At 39.2% G+C, this 14,049-nt stretch overlaps 1 protein-coding gene across 1 annotated transcript in view; it reads left to right on the top strand.

Moving 5' to 3' along the window:
* Positions 1-14,049, top strand: part of MAN1A2 (mannosidase alpha class 1A member 2) — a gene marked incomplete at both ends in the record, with an annotated part of 140,871 nt that overhangs the window by 58,813 nt on the left and 68,009 nt on the right. The window contains 2 exons of the mRNA XM_084279553.1: positions 5,600-5,718; positions 7,916-7,996. Of these exons, the coding sequence (XP_084135679.1) occupies positions 5,600-5,718; positions 7,916-7,996 (200 nt within the window). The remainder of the gene's footprint in view (positions 1-5,599; positions 5,719-7,915; positions 7,997-14,049) is intronic.

Genomic DNA, 14,049 nt, shown 5'->3' on the forward strand with positions numbered 1-14,049 from the left:
ACCAGTCTTTCATCTAGTGTTTCAGCATACTGAAAGAATTTTAGATAGGGAGATCATTTTTCTTTTAATGGCCCTGCTGTTTACAGTTAGTCATACGATGTGCTGATATTTCAGCCTGTAGATTTATGTGCTGTCAAGTGAAGGAATTATTTGTCTAATCTCAGGAAACTGAAGTCTACCTAAATATAAATCTGACTTACTATTTTGCAGTCCTTTGGAATAATACCCTTGCTTAATGAGAGTGTGCACAATTTTGTTAATAGTTCAGCTATTTCGCTGCTAAATTCCTTCCATTAGCTCATGATGGATGTTCTGTTTTATTTAGAAGAATGAGCATTGCATTCATTAGGCAAACTTCATTAAATTTGGAGCTCAATCAACTAGAACTATAATTATATGGAGAGGAAACTTCCTAATCTGACATTTGTAAAATGTAGCACTTTTGGATTCAGTTATTATCTTATGCAACATGACCAACGGAGCCTTTGTGGTGAACAGAGCCAGACCCTGGGAGGAGTGCCTTCAGCTAGGAGAAGTGTTATTTTCTGTTGTAATTTAATAGTTTTAGAGCCTTTTTTTCAACACAAAGAGACATCTGCTCTGTCTGTATCCCAAGCAATAATAGACTGGACTGGTTGAGGTAGTAGTAAGCAGTGTATGTTCCTCTAAACAGTTATCTTACTAGTAGTTTAATACTCTTAAAATGACACCTTCTGCAGTTTAGGTCCATGAAGACTATTCTCTTGTTCTTGGAGGCAAAATTTGTGCATCTTAGCATGGCTGTGAAAAGAAAGGAAAATACTCTACTATGAAATGGAAAATTATTTTTCTTTGTGACTTTAGACTGAATGTTTTGTGTTAGCATTGGGAGGGGGAAGTACAGCTGCCTGTCCATTGTAGTCTGTTTTCATTATAGCCCCATGTGTCTTGTGCAGGCCAGTCACCTTTGAACACTTGCTGTTTCTCCCTTCTTTAGACTTCAGCTGCTGCCTTGCTGCTAGTGCCATGGATTTTAAGGTGAGGACAGCTATGACAATGTCACTGTCAGTTCTGATTAGGTTGTGGACCTCAGCCATGTCCTGCTTTTGGTTGGGGTAGAGTTAATTTTCTTCCTAGTAGTAGGTATAGTTCTGTATTTTGGATTTAGGATGAAAATAATGTTTGATACTGCATTGATTTTTGTGGTTGTTGCTGGGCAATGCTTACACCAAGTCAAGGACTTTTTGGTTTCTTATATACTGCCCTGCTAAGGAGAAGGCTGGGGGTGCATAGGAAGCTGGCATGGGACACAGCCAGGACACCTCACCCGAACTAGCCAAAGGGGTTATACCATACCATGTGATGTCATGCTCATTTCGGGGAAGCTGACTGGGGATTTGCACTGCGGCTGAGGAACTACCTGGGCATGGGTGGTCTGCTGGTGCTGAGCAATTGTGCTGTACATCACTTGTTTTATATATTCGGTGGTTGTTGTTCTCTTCTTTTTCTGTCACATTGAGCTTTCTCTCAACCCATGAGTCTTACCCTTTTTTCCCTGATTCTCTCTTCCATCCCACTGTGGGAGGTGGGAGGGGAGGGCAGGGGCAGGGTGAAGATGTCTTGTGGTTGGTTTAGCTGCCTGTTGGATTAAAAACCCAACAAATAGAATAACAGAAGCTGTTATTTAGGAACAAATTAAGAATGACATCTCCCCCACATAGTCCTCCAAGAAAGGAGCTGAGAGCAGTTAGTTTCAATCTCTAGCCCAATCTAGTGTAGCCCACAAATGGTTTTGACTTGTACCTATCTTGCAACATGAGGGAGCCGCAGTGTTAGGTTAAGTTTCTTGTCCTCTGTTGCTTTATGTCCAGCTCTGCCTCTGTTCTGGTATGCACAAAGCTTCTGGGTATGAACTCTGCTTTTCTGGCTCATTTCCCCTCAATGCCCAGTAGGAGGGAATTAACTTGCTTTGTGCTGCTTGCTTGACACCAAAGGCAGAAGACTGTGCAAACAATCTGTTGCAAAATATTCACTGTCATCTCTTGACCTTTTGGAAATTTGTTCAGCCCAAAAGGTTTAAACAACCAAGATTGTTCTTCTGAGTCTTCTTCAAGGAAAAAATGCTGGTATATATTTAGGATTAGTTACCATATGTTGAAGAAACAAAAAGGAAAAATAAAGCAGATCTGATTGAAATAGCCAGCTTATAAGAATGAAGGAAAATAATAATTGCCTTCCTTAGGAGACCCTTGTAAGAAAAAGTTGAGGTCTCAAAAAAAAAAAAAAAGCACCTTTCACTACTCTGGGAAGAGGCATGTGTGAGCAGTATTGTTTTGTTGGATGTTTGTGGATCTAGGAAAGATAGACATGAAAGATGAGAGAAAGAGCCAAAAGGGCAGCAGGAGGGAAAGCTTAAAATAACCTGTTGGAGTGTGGCCAAGGCAAATGCTTTAAAAATTATGAATGTACACCTTTAGTTGATTCATGGGGGAAAAAAATGCTGACCTCTATTGGACTGCAGACATTTCTATGGCTGCAAACAGTACTGGAGGATCTTGCATGAAATAGGTCAATCCCTATGGGTGACTGTTCTATATATGGGATTGAGGGCTCACTTTTAACACTGAGAATGAAAGCAAATTTCTCATCAGTGTCTGGTGAAGTTGTATTGTTCAGTCACTACAGGATGTGTTAGGAAACCATGGATGCGTTTGCTTGATTCTGGAGAGAGTGCTGTTCCATTAGTTCTGGCATTTGTGCTCTCAGTCTCTGGATGCATCTATTGGGCGGGTGAGATGACAAGAATAATAGTGGGCTTTTGCCTTTCCATGACTCTTATTTCATAGTTCTGTGCAGAGAACTCTATGAAAAAGGTTGCCTAAATTGATATTTTTGAAGATATTTTCTGCAGGGCTGCTGTCCCTCCATGTGGAGTCTTGAATTTACTTCCAAGTTCTAGGGAACTGGATGACTGTACAGTGGTGTCAGAACTTTTTTCTGGGATGAAGACAATGACGACACACCAGTCACACACCATGCAGTGTATTCTTCTCATCTCATGCCAATTATAGAATATGAGAGCTTACTGAGGTGGTTATTACTGTGTTTAACTTAAGTTTTCATTTTTTGAAACTATTACGGGTGGAGTTTTCAAGATTTCCCAAGGCTATGTAGTCCTGTTCATACAAATGCCTTGTGTATTTGAAAATGTTATCAGTGTGATATAAATAAAGGAACAGGAGTAACTTTGAATGCCATAGCAGTGTAACACATTCCAACTTTGTCAGAAATACCATGTCAGCTAACACTGAAGTTAGTCCTTGTGTCATGATCTGATTTGCATATTTTTGAAGTGATTCATTAGGTAACTGTCACATTATGCTTATGAAAGGATGGGAAGTTAAGTGCATGCTCTAGGTCCGCTCAAAGCGACCCCTACTTCAGCATAAGCAGTGGAATTTGTCACTTGGCTGAAGGTGACAAACCCTACAGGTCTTAGGGTTTTAATTCATTCACCAGAATGAATTAATTTCCTGAACATTTCTAGGTATGCCTGGTGGCCAATTTGTCAAAGGATGTGTCTTTAATTAATCTTGCAAAAGGTAGTGTGTCCTGATCCGCACTTGAATATTCCTAACAAACACCAGTGACTTAAGGCTTTCCGTATCTGGTTCAAATGAATTGAAACAGATGCATGGCTATCTTTTGAAGAAATGAGTTGGTGATTGCTTTGTCATGGAGACTGTGTTTAATTTTTGTTATTCAGGGAAAGAAATCTCTGCAAATGAAACTAAGCTTGCATGTAAGTATGAGTCATTTAGGTGTGTGAAAGAAATACAATGAGGGTGATGGCTTCATTCAGTTATTGTTATACTTGAGAGGAAAAAATATCTCTAAACATGTAAAAATCAGAAATGAATGAATAGAAACAACCAAGCAGGAACACAGTGCTGTAGAAATTCCATTATGGATGAAAAGCACATTTAAGAAAAAAAGAAAAAAAATTGGCTTAACTTGTTAGAAGATTACTGTCATTGAATTGCTAATCATATACTTACTGTACTGTTTTATAGAATACCGGTATGAACAGTGACATTCAGCTACTTAGTGTATAGGAAATTCGTAGGAAAATAAAGGGTAATTTTCTCTAGAAACAAAAACCACTGCCTAATAAGGGCACCAGTTTAGGTTGGGCTAGCCTAAAGAAGTCAAGCCTAACGTGATCAGTGGCTCATCTGTCACCAGTTTACCTTTTAAAAAATGATGAGTCAGCTGTAAAATGCTGCCGTTTCAAGTGAACGGCATTTTAGGGTAATGCACCATTGATTTTTATTTGGTTTTAAATGCTCCAGTTTCAGTGATGACAACTGGGGAATCCCTTAGCACCTCAAAGTGTGGATCTCTGTAGAATGACTTGAACATTTTGGAGCTGCAGTCAAGACCAACCAGGCCATCCGTGCTGATCAGTCCATGCTTTCTGTGGCTGGGTAGCTTTCATAATTGAAAACTTTGAATGTTTCAGTAGTGGGAAAGGCAACATGTTACTGCTAATACAGATTGCTTTATTTTGCATATGTAGATTTTTTAACATAGAATAACAGAATATGTTAGGTTGGAAGGAACCTTTTAAAGGTCATCTAGTCCAATCCCCTGCAGTAAGCAGGGACATCTTCACTAGATCAGGTTGCTCAGAGCCCCATAAAGCCTGTCTGTGAATATCTCCAGGGATGGGGCCTCCACTACCTCTCTGGGCAACCTTCATAGTGAAGAACTATGAAGAACTATACCATCCTCATAGTGAAGAACTTCTTCCTAATATCCAACCTAAATTTACCCTTTTCTAGTTTAAAACCAGTACCCCTTGTCCTATTGCTACTTGTCCTTGTAAACAGTTCTTCCCTAGCTTTCTCATGGGTGCTTTTCAGGTATTGGAAGGCCACTAAAAGGGCCCTCTGTAGCCTTCTCTTCTTCAAGGTGAACAACCCCAACTCTCACAGCCTGTCCTCACAGGAGAGGAGCTCCAGCCCTTTCATCTTTTTTGTGGCCCTCCTCTGGATGTGCTACAACAGGTCCATGTCCTTCTTGTGTTGAGGGCTTCAAAGCTGGACACAGTATTCCAGGAGAGGTAGCGCAGAGCAGAGGGACAGAATCACCTCTCTTGATCTGCTGGCCACACTTCTTTTGATGCAGCCCAGGATGCGGTTGGCCTCCTGGGCTGCAGATGCACGTTGATGGCTGATGTTCAGCTTTTCATCCACGAATACCCCAAGTACTTCTTCCATAGAATGCCTAATAGCTTTTGAAACTGAACGTCTCTTTTGTGTGTGTGAATGTGTAGTTCATGTTCGTGCTGGTAAAGCAGAAGAGAGGGTCTTTCCTTCTCCTATCTTTAATCTTCTTTCCTCGACAGAAGCCAAACTGTACCAGAGAACTGATGCTTCAAAAGAGAGGTGTGATTGTCTTAGCTGCTATATCTTTGCTCATTCTGGTTATTCTTTGTGGTCTCATTTTTGTTGCAACTTTGCCTTGCTACAGCTTGGGTTATTTTCTCATGCTTGTGATGTTTAAGAAAAGAAATGAAATACTCACTTGTAAAAGAAATCCTTCTTTTTGCATGTAGGAAACTCACAAATGGGTGCTACCATAGTAGATGCATTGGATACTCTTTATATCATGGGGCTTCACGATGAATTCAGAGAAGGACAAGAGTGGATTGACAAAAATCTTGATTTCAGTGTGGTGAGTAGAGCTTGCACTAATATTTCTCTAGACCTTTTCACAGTCTTCCTATTGGGGGGAGACAGATGAAGTCTTTCAGCTGGAAATTAAAAAAAAATTACAATTCAAAGTATCAGATATAAGTTTTTGTAAAATACTGTGTATAACTTTGTGTATTCTGAAAAACAACCAATCAACCCTTTTGCACTCTAATTGTAAGATACATCTATATATTTCATTTTCAAAATACAAATTAAAACTGGATAATGGAAGAAAGGGAAAGTGATCACTGAGAACCAACAGGGTTTCCGAAATGAATGCATGCAGAAAAATGAGGCTTTACTAGCTTATAATAGCTGGAAATAACTGAGCTGTGAAAGACAATTTCCCCCCAAACCATGGTGTGTAACAATATAATACCATCTTCTCCCCTGTCCCTAAGATGTTTTAACATATTAAGTTTGTTACTTGAGTCATCTTGGTTTGCCTACAGGTTTTGAATATATCAGAAGAATTCCCCAGCTGGTCATACAGCATCGGGCATTCTTTGTGTGCACAGAGTTTAAAAGTGTTAATGGAAGTAATAGCTTTACCATATCCTTATTGATTAGTGTTCTTATTAGTAATTTTGGGACTGGCACAGACTCTGTGACAGAATCTGCATTTCAATACTTAGACTTGCCCTCTGGTTCCAAAAATAATTTCACATTCAGTAATGCACAAAATCAGAAGTAGGTATACAGTGAGAAATGAGCGGATGTTACTGTTACAGATTGTGTCCCACATTTCAGAAATTATTTTTTTTGTTTTTTCCATTTGTTTCATATATTGAGACTCTGGAAAACATTAAAGAGTTCTACTGTCTGCTTTTTTCAGTTAGTGACAGATAATAATTCAGTCTGAAACTGAAGACCCTAAATGTAGCCATCACGAGGGTCAACTAAATGACTCTTAACTTTTGCCTGATCTGAGCCAATCTTGATGTAAATTTGCAAAATCAATCTAGGATTTGGGTGGAAGCAATTGACATGACCCACTGAGGTTCAATTACAGCTTCCTACGTATCAAAAAACATTTCTGAAGGTTACTGAGTTGTCTTATGTATACTAGAGTTAAGTAATTTCCTTATATGGTTTGAAGTTTAAAAATAAATGCATAAATTGGTTCCTCTTGGATTCATCTGTTTAACTCTACACTGCTTGTGTGAGTCATGACTTCAGTAGGTATTAAGCAAAATCATACACTGCATTGTTGATGTTTTTCTTGCATCACCTGTAGGTGAATAAAAATACATTTTTTTACTAAAGAGCTGGGAGCATTTCAAACTTTAGACTTTTAATCATCAGTATTATTTGAGGAAATCTCTGAAGTATTAATATTTTTTGAAATAAGTATGTGCAATGTGCATTCATTTTTTATATAAACAAAATGCATGTTACAGCCATGTGCTATAGAAATGGTGTGAAAGGAAAGCTACAGCTATAAATACCGCTTCAACTGTGTGCTGGTTGGTGGGTCAACTTGTACAGTGTACATTCTAGTTATTTTTCTAGATAAAAGGAAAGGGCCCCTTTAATTCAAAGTCTTAAAATAAAACTACATTTCTATGTCTAATGGGTTGAATGAAGAGATGTTTATGGAGGTGAAAGATGGGGTGTATGCAGGCAAAGGAGAGAATGCAGCATAGAGGGAGGCAGGACAATGTTAAAACTACCTAGTTCCTTTCAATGTTTCAATGGGTTAAATGAGTCAAAAAATACTGGAGAATTCAGCCCATAGATATTAATGTTGAGGCAGGCAGTAAAATAGTTCATTCTCTTGAGTTTGTCAGTGGTCTCACAGTGCTTATTGTTGTAACATTAGATACAAAAAGGCTATTCTTAGATGGACTCTGTGTTAAAATCAAGCTCTGAATTTGGGATTGCACATAATTCAGAAATTAAAAAGCACATTGCAGTTGTTCTCTAATTGTTATTCTGCTTTATAGTATAAACACAGATTTTGTGTTTAAACATAAGAAAAAAGATGCTGAATCATGGAGATGTATAGTCCTTGTTGTCTTTCTTACCATCTCCAAAAATGTAATTGCACTTTGTGGTGATAAATATGATTAGAAAACAGGAGAAAAAAAAAAAAAACAACCTCACAGTTGAAGCTGTAACTCGAATTATCACTTGGTGTCATGAAGATTTGCTATTTACTCTTCTTTCTGTTCCAGAATTCTGAAGTATCTGTTTTTGAGGTCAATATTCGCTTCATTGGAGGTCTTCTAGCAGCATACTACCTTTCAGGACAAGAGGTAAGGAGATTGGAAGGCGTCTTGCTAGAAGACATTAAATTGCACAATGTTGCATATGAAGATTTTTCTAGAACCTTGGTTTATAAGTAGTTTGCAAACTAACTTTACAATGTTAAGTTGGACAAAATAACAAAATTCTTGAGAGTATGGAACCTTTAAAGCTTGTTTCTGTGCAGGTCTCAGTTAATTTAGGACCCTTTGTTAGAGCTTTGAATCACTGCTTTTATTGAGATGTTTTCAAAAGATATCCATTTCAGTAAACATCAGCCCAAAATGTCAAGTCACTAGCTTTTCATGCCAATGGTAATTTTTTTTGAAATTCTGCAACATCACAAAGGTGGAAATAATAGTTTTGTCACTTCTACAAGGCTGTAGGTTTGCTTCACAAAAACACTACACAATCTTCTTACCACTTTCTCAGTGACAGAGAAATATCAAGTCAATTTTGTCCCGCTTCTGAAACTTACATTAAAAAAAAACTTGGAGACTATAGTTCTGAGTGCTTAAGCAAAGGCATACTTAGATTGAAAGGATGCATATACTCAAAGACTTGTGATTGTGGACAACTTTGATTTAGCAATAACATTGCTGTGACCTCTTACTTCACATACTTTAAAAAGGCTGGAGCATGACTCAAGATACAGTTTAAGTTGTTGCTCTTTTTGTCTTATCAACTAGCTGTCTTTTGATCTATTCTCTATGTCTTTGATTTTTTTGCTTTTATCCTTTTTTTAATGGCCTTTCTGTAGTCTACTACCTAAATCATTAGACTTGCATCCATATTTCATGGCTTAAGGTTTTCCTCTTTGTTTAAGAGTTCACCACATATATATCAATAAGTTATCAGGGATTTTAAGTCCACAGCCTAAAAATAACCAGGAGAAACCCTGTATTTGTTGGCTCTTTAGGTCTTTGGCATCGCTCTGGGGTCTATGAATTCTCTCATGTAAGAGTGTCTTCTCTTTGGTGCTTTGTCACTAAGCTTTTCTTCCAAACTACTATGTGGAAGAAATTGCTAGTTTATTTTTTATTAAGTACTACTGTTTCACATTCATTATTGTCCATACTCTCCAAGCCCTGTGTCTGCAGAGGGTTCAGCTGCTGCAGTGATGTATGTGCTCTGTTACAGGAGACCCAAAGGAAAGGAGAGTCACCATGCCTGGACGTATTTAAAAGACGGGTAGAGAAGGTGCTTAGGGATCTGGTTTAGTGGAGGACAAGCACAGTTGGACTCGATCTCAAAGGTCTTTTCCAACCTAGTGATTCTGTGAGAAGCACAGAATTTTGCCCCTCTTTTCTTTGTAACAATTGAAGAGCTGAGCTTGTATCTATGGCAGTGAGCCTTTTTCTGCCACCAGAATTTGTAAAACTTAGGTCTTCCATCATAGTTTTCTCACAAATCAATAAGGATTTTACCCTCAGGGAACAATCCTATTCCCTAGTGTTCCAAGTCAGTCTTTTAAATTTTCTACTGTGGCACCTCTTCAGGAAGACAACTTTTGTAGCAGCTATCTCTTGTCTCTGAGTCTTGGTGAAATTCAAGCTCTGTTAGTTTACACTATTATCCTAACAAAAGAAAACATAAAAATCACTGAATGATCAACCCAAATATAAACTTGAGGCAGCTTCTGAATTTCATCTAGGTCAGCGTTACTAACCTATCAGTTTCCTTTTGAAAGCCCACAGAACAGAAGCTTTATTCTGCTGTCAAACATAAGGAAGGAAAACTGCCTGTGTTTTTATTTCTATAGCAAAGTAGTTTCATGGGGAGCGGTCTGAGATGCATGTGCTTTTTTGACTTGTGCCAAGGAGTAGCTGAAGTAGCTAAGCTGGAACTGCTAGGAGTACTCATGGTAGTTCCTACTGTAGTGCAAGTGACCTCAGCAGCTTGTTGAAGGGCACATCCTTTCCAGAAATCTGCATTTCTGTTACTTGGAGCTCAGATCACATTAAGTGCTGTGTGATCACTGAAGCCTTCAAGCATTAAGTAGAGCAGTTTGACATCATCTTTTTAGTGAGGAATGTTGATCCTGTCTCTGGATAACTTACCCAAACTGGAGGATGCTCCTTGGAGTCATCTACCATGACTATGGAAAAACCCTCAGAGAAAGAGGAAAGATAGCTCATTGGTAGCTGGATTGCCTGTATAGGTCGATATCACACCTGTGTACAAGCACCTTAACAGGAACGTTTTTGACCCAATATGCTGACAGGTGCAGCTGAACACTGCCAAAACACATGCCTTGCCTGCATTTGTAAAGCTGAGTATTCTTTTTCCTTTCAGTTACTGCTGTTTGTAGAGGCAGAACAAGGAATTAACAAAATTTCTTTTGTTAAAAGAATTTTTATCAACGTGTTTTATTTCTTTCCTTCCTAGAAAAGCTCTTACCCTCTGTGTTTCTGAAGTTTTGGCTACTGGACTGACTCTATTTTTAGAAGTATTTTTTATGGCATCAGTCTCTCGAGTAGACCTTAAATGTGTTGTAACCTGTGGGAGAAGATTATTCCTGTCAAGCGTTCATATGTATTGTATTTATTTGCCCAAAGAACTACTCTTTAATAAAGTGTTCAGGCTGCATTTCTTTCAAAATAATATGACAGATAGGACTGTTTTTGGAACCTTATAGACTACTTCATTTGTCAAGTTGGATGGCTTCTCTGCAGTTTGTCAGTGTGGATAAGACAAACAAGGGAACTTGAGGCTTTTCAGTAACTGAGCCGAGGAGCGAGGCAGACACCTACCTCCTATGACAAGTCTTCAGAGTTGGAAATGGGCTTGTTTTGAAATGATATCCAATGTGGTCTTCTCTCTTCTGCTCCAAAGAAGGGAAGGTATTAATTGGCTCAGGATTAGGGCATGATTAATGTCTGAACATAGTAAAAAAAGAAAAAGAAGATATGTGAGGAGGTACTCCTTAGCTACTGCTCAGACAGGCAAGCCTGCTCCCCAGTGTTTGGATGTTTTGCCTGATCAGGCAGTGAATGTGGACATGGGCTTATGTCTGTGAGGGAGTCTTGATCTACTGGCAGGCATCTTTCCTTGTTCTTCAATCTATCATTTACTTGCTCATATTCCCTTCCCATGCCACCTTGATATTCCAGTCCCTATCTCCTTTCCTCTAAGCCTTCCTTCTTTAAGACTGTTGCTACATGCTGGTTTAGAAGGTTATACTAATTTCCATATTTTTCATGTTTTGTTTGATGTATTGAAAAATAGTCCAATACAAAGAATGGGCTGCTTGGAATTAATTTAGGTTTTCCCCTTTAAATTTATGTATGTTCTGCTTAGGTCAGCAATGCAAATTACAGCAGTTTGGTGAAAGTTTAAAAAAAAAAAAGATTTTATTTTGTCTCCTATTGCTTTGTGCTGTTAAAGATGCTATAGTAACAACCGCAAAAGAAAGTGTCAGCATCAGCTGTGGAATTTCAGTCATTTTTAAGGGGCTGCATTTGGAGAATTTGAGTCAGCTGGTTTATCTATATGCTTTTGCCCTTTCTATTGAGAAAGTAATTTTGCTTGATAGGATTTTGAGTCATAATGCTAGATATTTATTGGTCATAGTTTTTAAATACAGCTGGCTGTCAACTTAGAGGAAACTGTCCTGTTTAGTGCTTTTATTAGAAACATACAAATAAAAAAGAAAAGTTTAGCGTAACTAATGACATAGCTGTGGTCTCTGAGGTATATTTTAGCTATCAGGTTACCAGCATTGCTTGGAGAACCATCTACTGCGTTCATGGGTTTAATGATTCTGGTTACAGTTAATGGTAAAATTTTAAACTTTTAATATCAAGATTGTGTGTATTGCTGTCCCTTTATTCATTAAAGTTCCCTCTTGCTCATGGCAGTGGATGGGGGAGTAATGAAAAGTATCTCCTTTACAAACTAAAAAAGCTGCCATTTTTAGCAACTGCCAACTTGGATTAAAGTGCTGTCAGCTTTTCCTGTCTGGCATAGATTCACAAGCCTTTCTTTGTGAAACATGACACTTGCAGATTTTTTAAAAACTCAACTTATTACATGTGGAAACCTCTGCTGGACTTCCTTGTGATGAACACGCAAAGCTAAAGTTTGAAGAGGATGTGTTTTCCTGTTCCTCTTGATGAATGTCTTGGTTGTCTTGTCTCCCCGTACCTTTCTGTAAGTGTAGAGAGACAAAACTGTTTCTCTGTCTAACAGGCATCTCTCCTGATTTGGGGAAAATCACTGTCTTTCTCCATATTTTTATTTTCTGTTTCCGTTTCTCCATCAGAATGCCTTTTGAATAGAATAAAATCAAGAGATACCTGTGAAACTTGACACCGTAGAAAATCTGCCCATCCATTTTGTTTCAGTCTTCTCAAGTTGAAACTACACTGAGATTTATGTGGTGGCTGGGGTAGTAGGTCTGCAGTCTGGGAAGTCCTCATTTAAATCTGCCACACAGCAAGTTTTTCCTAGCTGATCATGGACAGGCCATCTGGTGTCTGGCTGGGTGTGTGTTATCAGAGATATAAGTGTATTTTTTCCTCTCAGCTCCTATGTAGGAATCAAGTCCCAATCTGTTGTTTAATTCTGAGATTCTTGGGACTTTTTTGAATCTTTGAGTCTGTGGCTTTTCTCCAAAGTACCTTATTAAAATATATAATGACTATATAATAAAATAGTGGAATATAAAATTATAGAAGGGTTTGTGTTGAAAGGGATCTCTAACATTTGTCTAGTCCATTGTCCTGCCTTGGGCAGAGACATGTTTGATAGATCAAGTTGTTCAAAGTTCTGTATGATCTGACTTTGAACACTTATAATGATGACACACCCACAGTCTCTCTGGGAACCTATTTCAGTACATTACCGCCCTCATTGTAAAAAATTTCTTCCTTGTATCCAGTCTAAGCCTACCCCCTTTCCATTTAAAATTTGCCTCTTCTTCTGTCACTGTAGATGTTGATAAAAAGTTTCTCTCCATCTTTCTTATAAGCCCCTTTTGTATATTGAAAGGCTGCTATAAGATCACAGAATGTTAGGGGTTGGAATGGACCTTGAAAAATCATCAGGTCCAACCCCCATGCCAGAGCAGGATCACCTAGACTAAACCACGCAGGAACGCATCCAGGAGGGTTTTGAATGTCTCTAGAGAAGGAGACTCTACAATCTCTCTGGGAAGTCTGTGCCAGAGCTCTGTCCACCCTCACAGTAAAAAGGTTTTTTCTTATTTTTACATGGAACCTTGTATGCTCCAGCTTGTACCCATTGCCCCTTGTCCTATCATTGGACATCACTGAGAAAAGCCTTGCTCTGTCCTCCTGACACTCACCTTTTACATATTTATAGACACTGATGAGGACACCCCTCAGTTTCCTCTTTTCCAAGCTAAAGAAACCCAGCTCCCTCAGCCTCTCCTCATAAGGAAGGCATTCCACTCCCTTAATCATCTTTGTGGCTTTGTGCTAGACTGTTTCAAGGAGTTCCCTGTCCTTCCTGAACTGAGGAACCCAGAACTGGACACAATATTCCAGATGGGGTCTCACCAGGGCAGAGTAGGGAGCAGGGGGAGGAGAGCCTCTCTCTACTAAGCACAACCCCTCTAATACACCCCAGGGTACCGTTGGCCTTCTTGGCCATGAGGGCACATTGCTGGCTCATGGTCATCCTGCTGTCCACCAGGACCCCTAGGTCCCTTTCCCCTATGTTGCTCTACGACAGGCCAGTCCCCAAGCTATTCTGGTAGGTGGGGTTGTTCTTCCCCAGTTACAAGACCCTCCACTTGCCCTTGTTATATTTCATTAAATTTCTCCCCACACAACTCTCCAGTCTGTCTAGCTCTTGATGAATGGCAGCACAACCTTCTGGTGTGTCAGCCACCCCTCCCAGTTTTGTGTTGTCAGCAAGCTTGCTGACTGTGCACTCTATTCGCTCATCCAGGTCATTGATAAATATATTGAATAGTACTGGTCCCAGTACTGACCCCTAGGGGCACCACTAGATGCAGGCCTCCAGCTAGACTCGACCTATCCTGTTGACCACAACTCTCTGGCTACTTTTCTTCAACCAGTTCACAATCCACCTCACT

Source organism: Gallinula chloropus (genome assembly GCF_964237585.1).
Source record: "Gallinula chloropus genome assembly, chromosome: 1".
Classification (NCBI taxonomy): Eukaryota; Metazoa; Chordata; class Aves; order Gruiformes; family Rallidae; genus Gallinula; species Gallinula chloropus.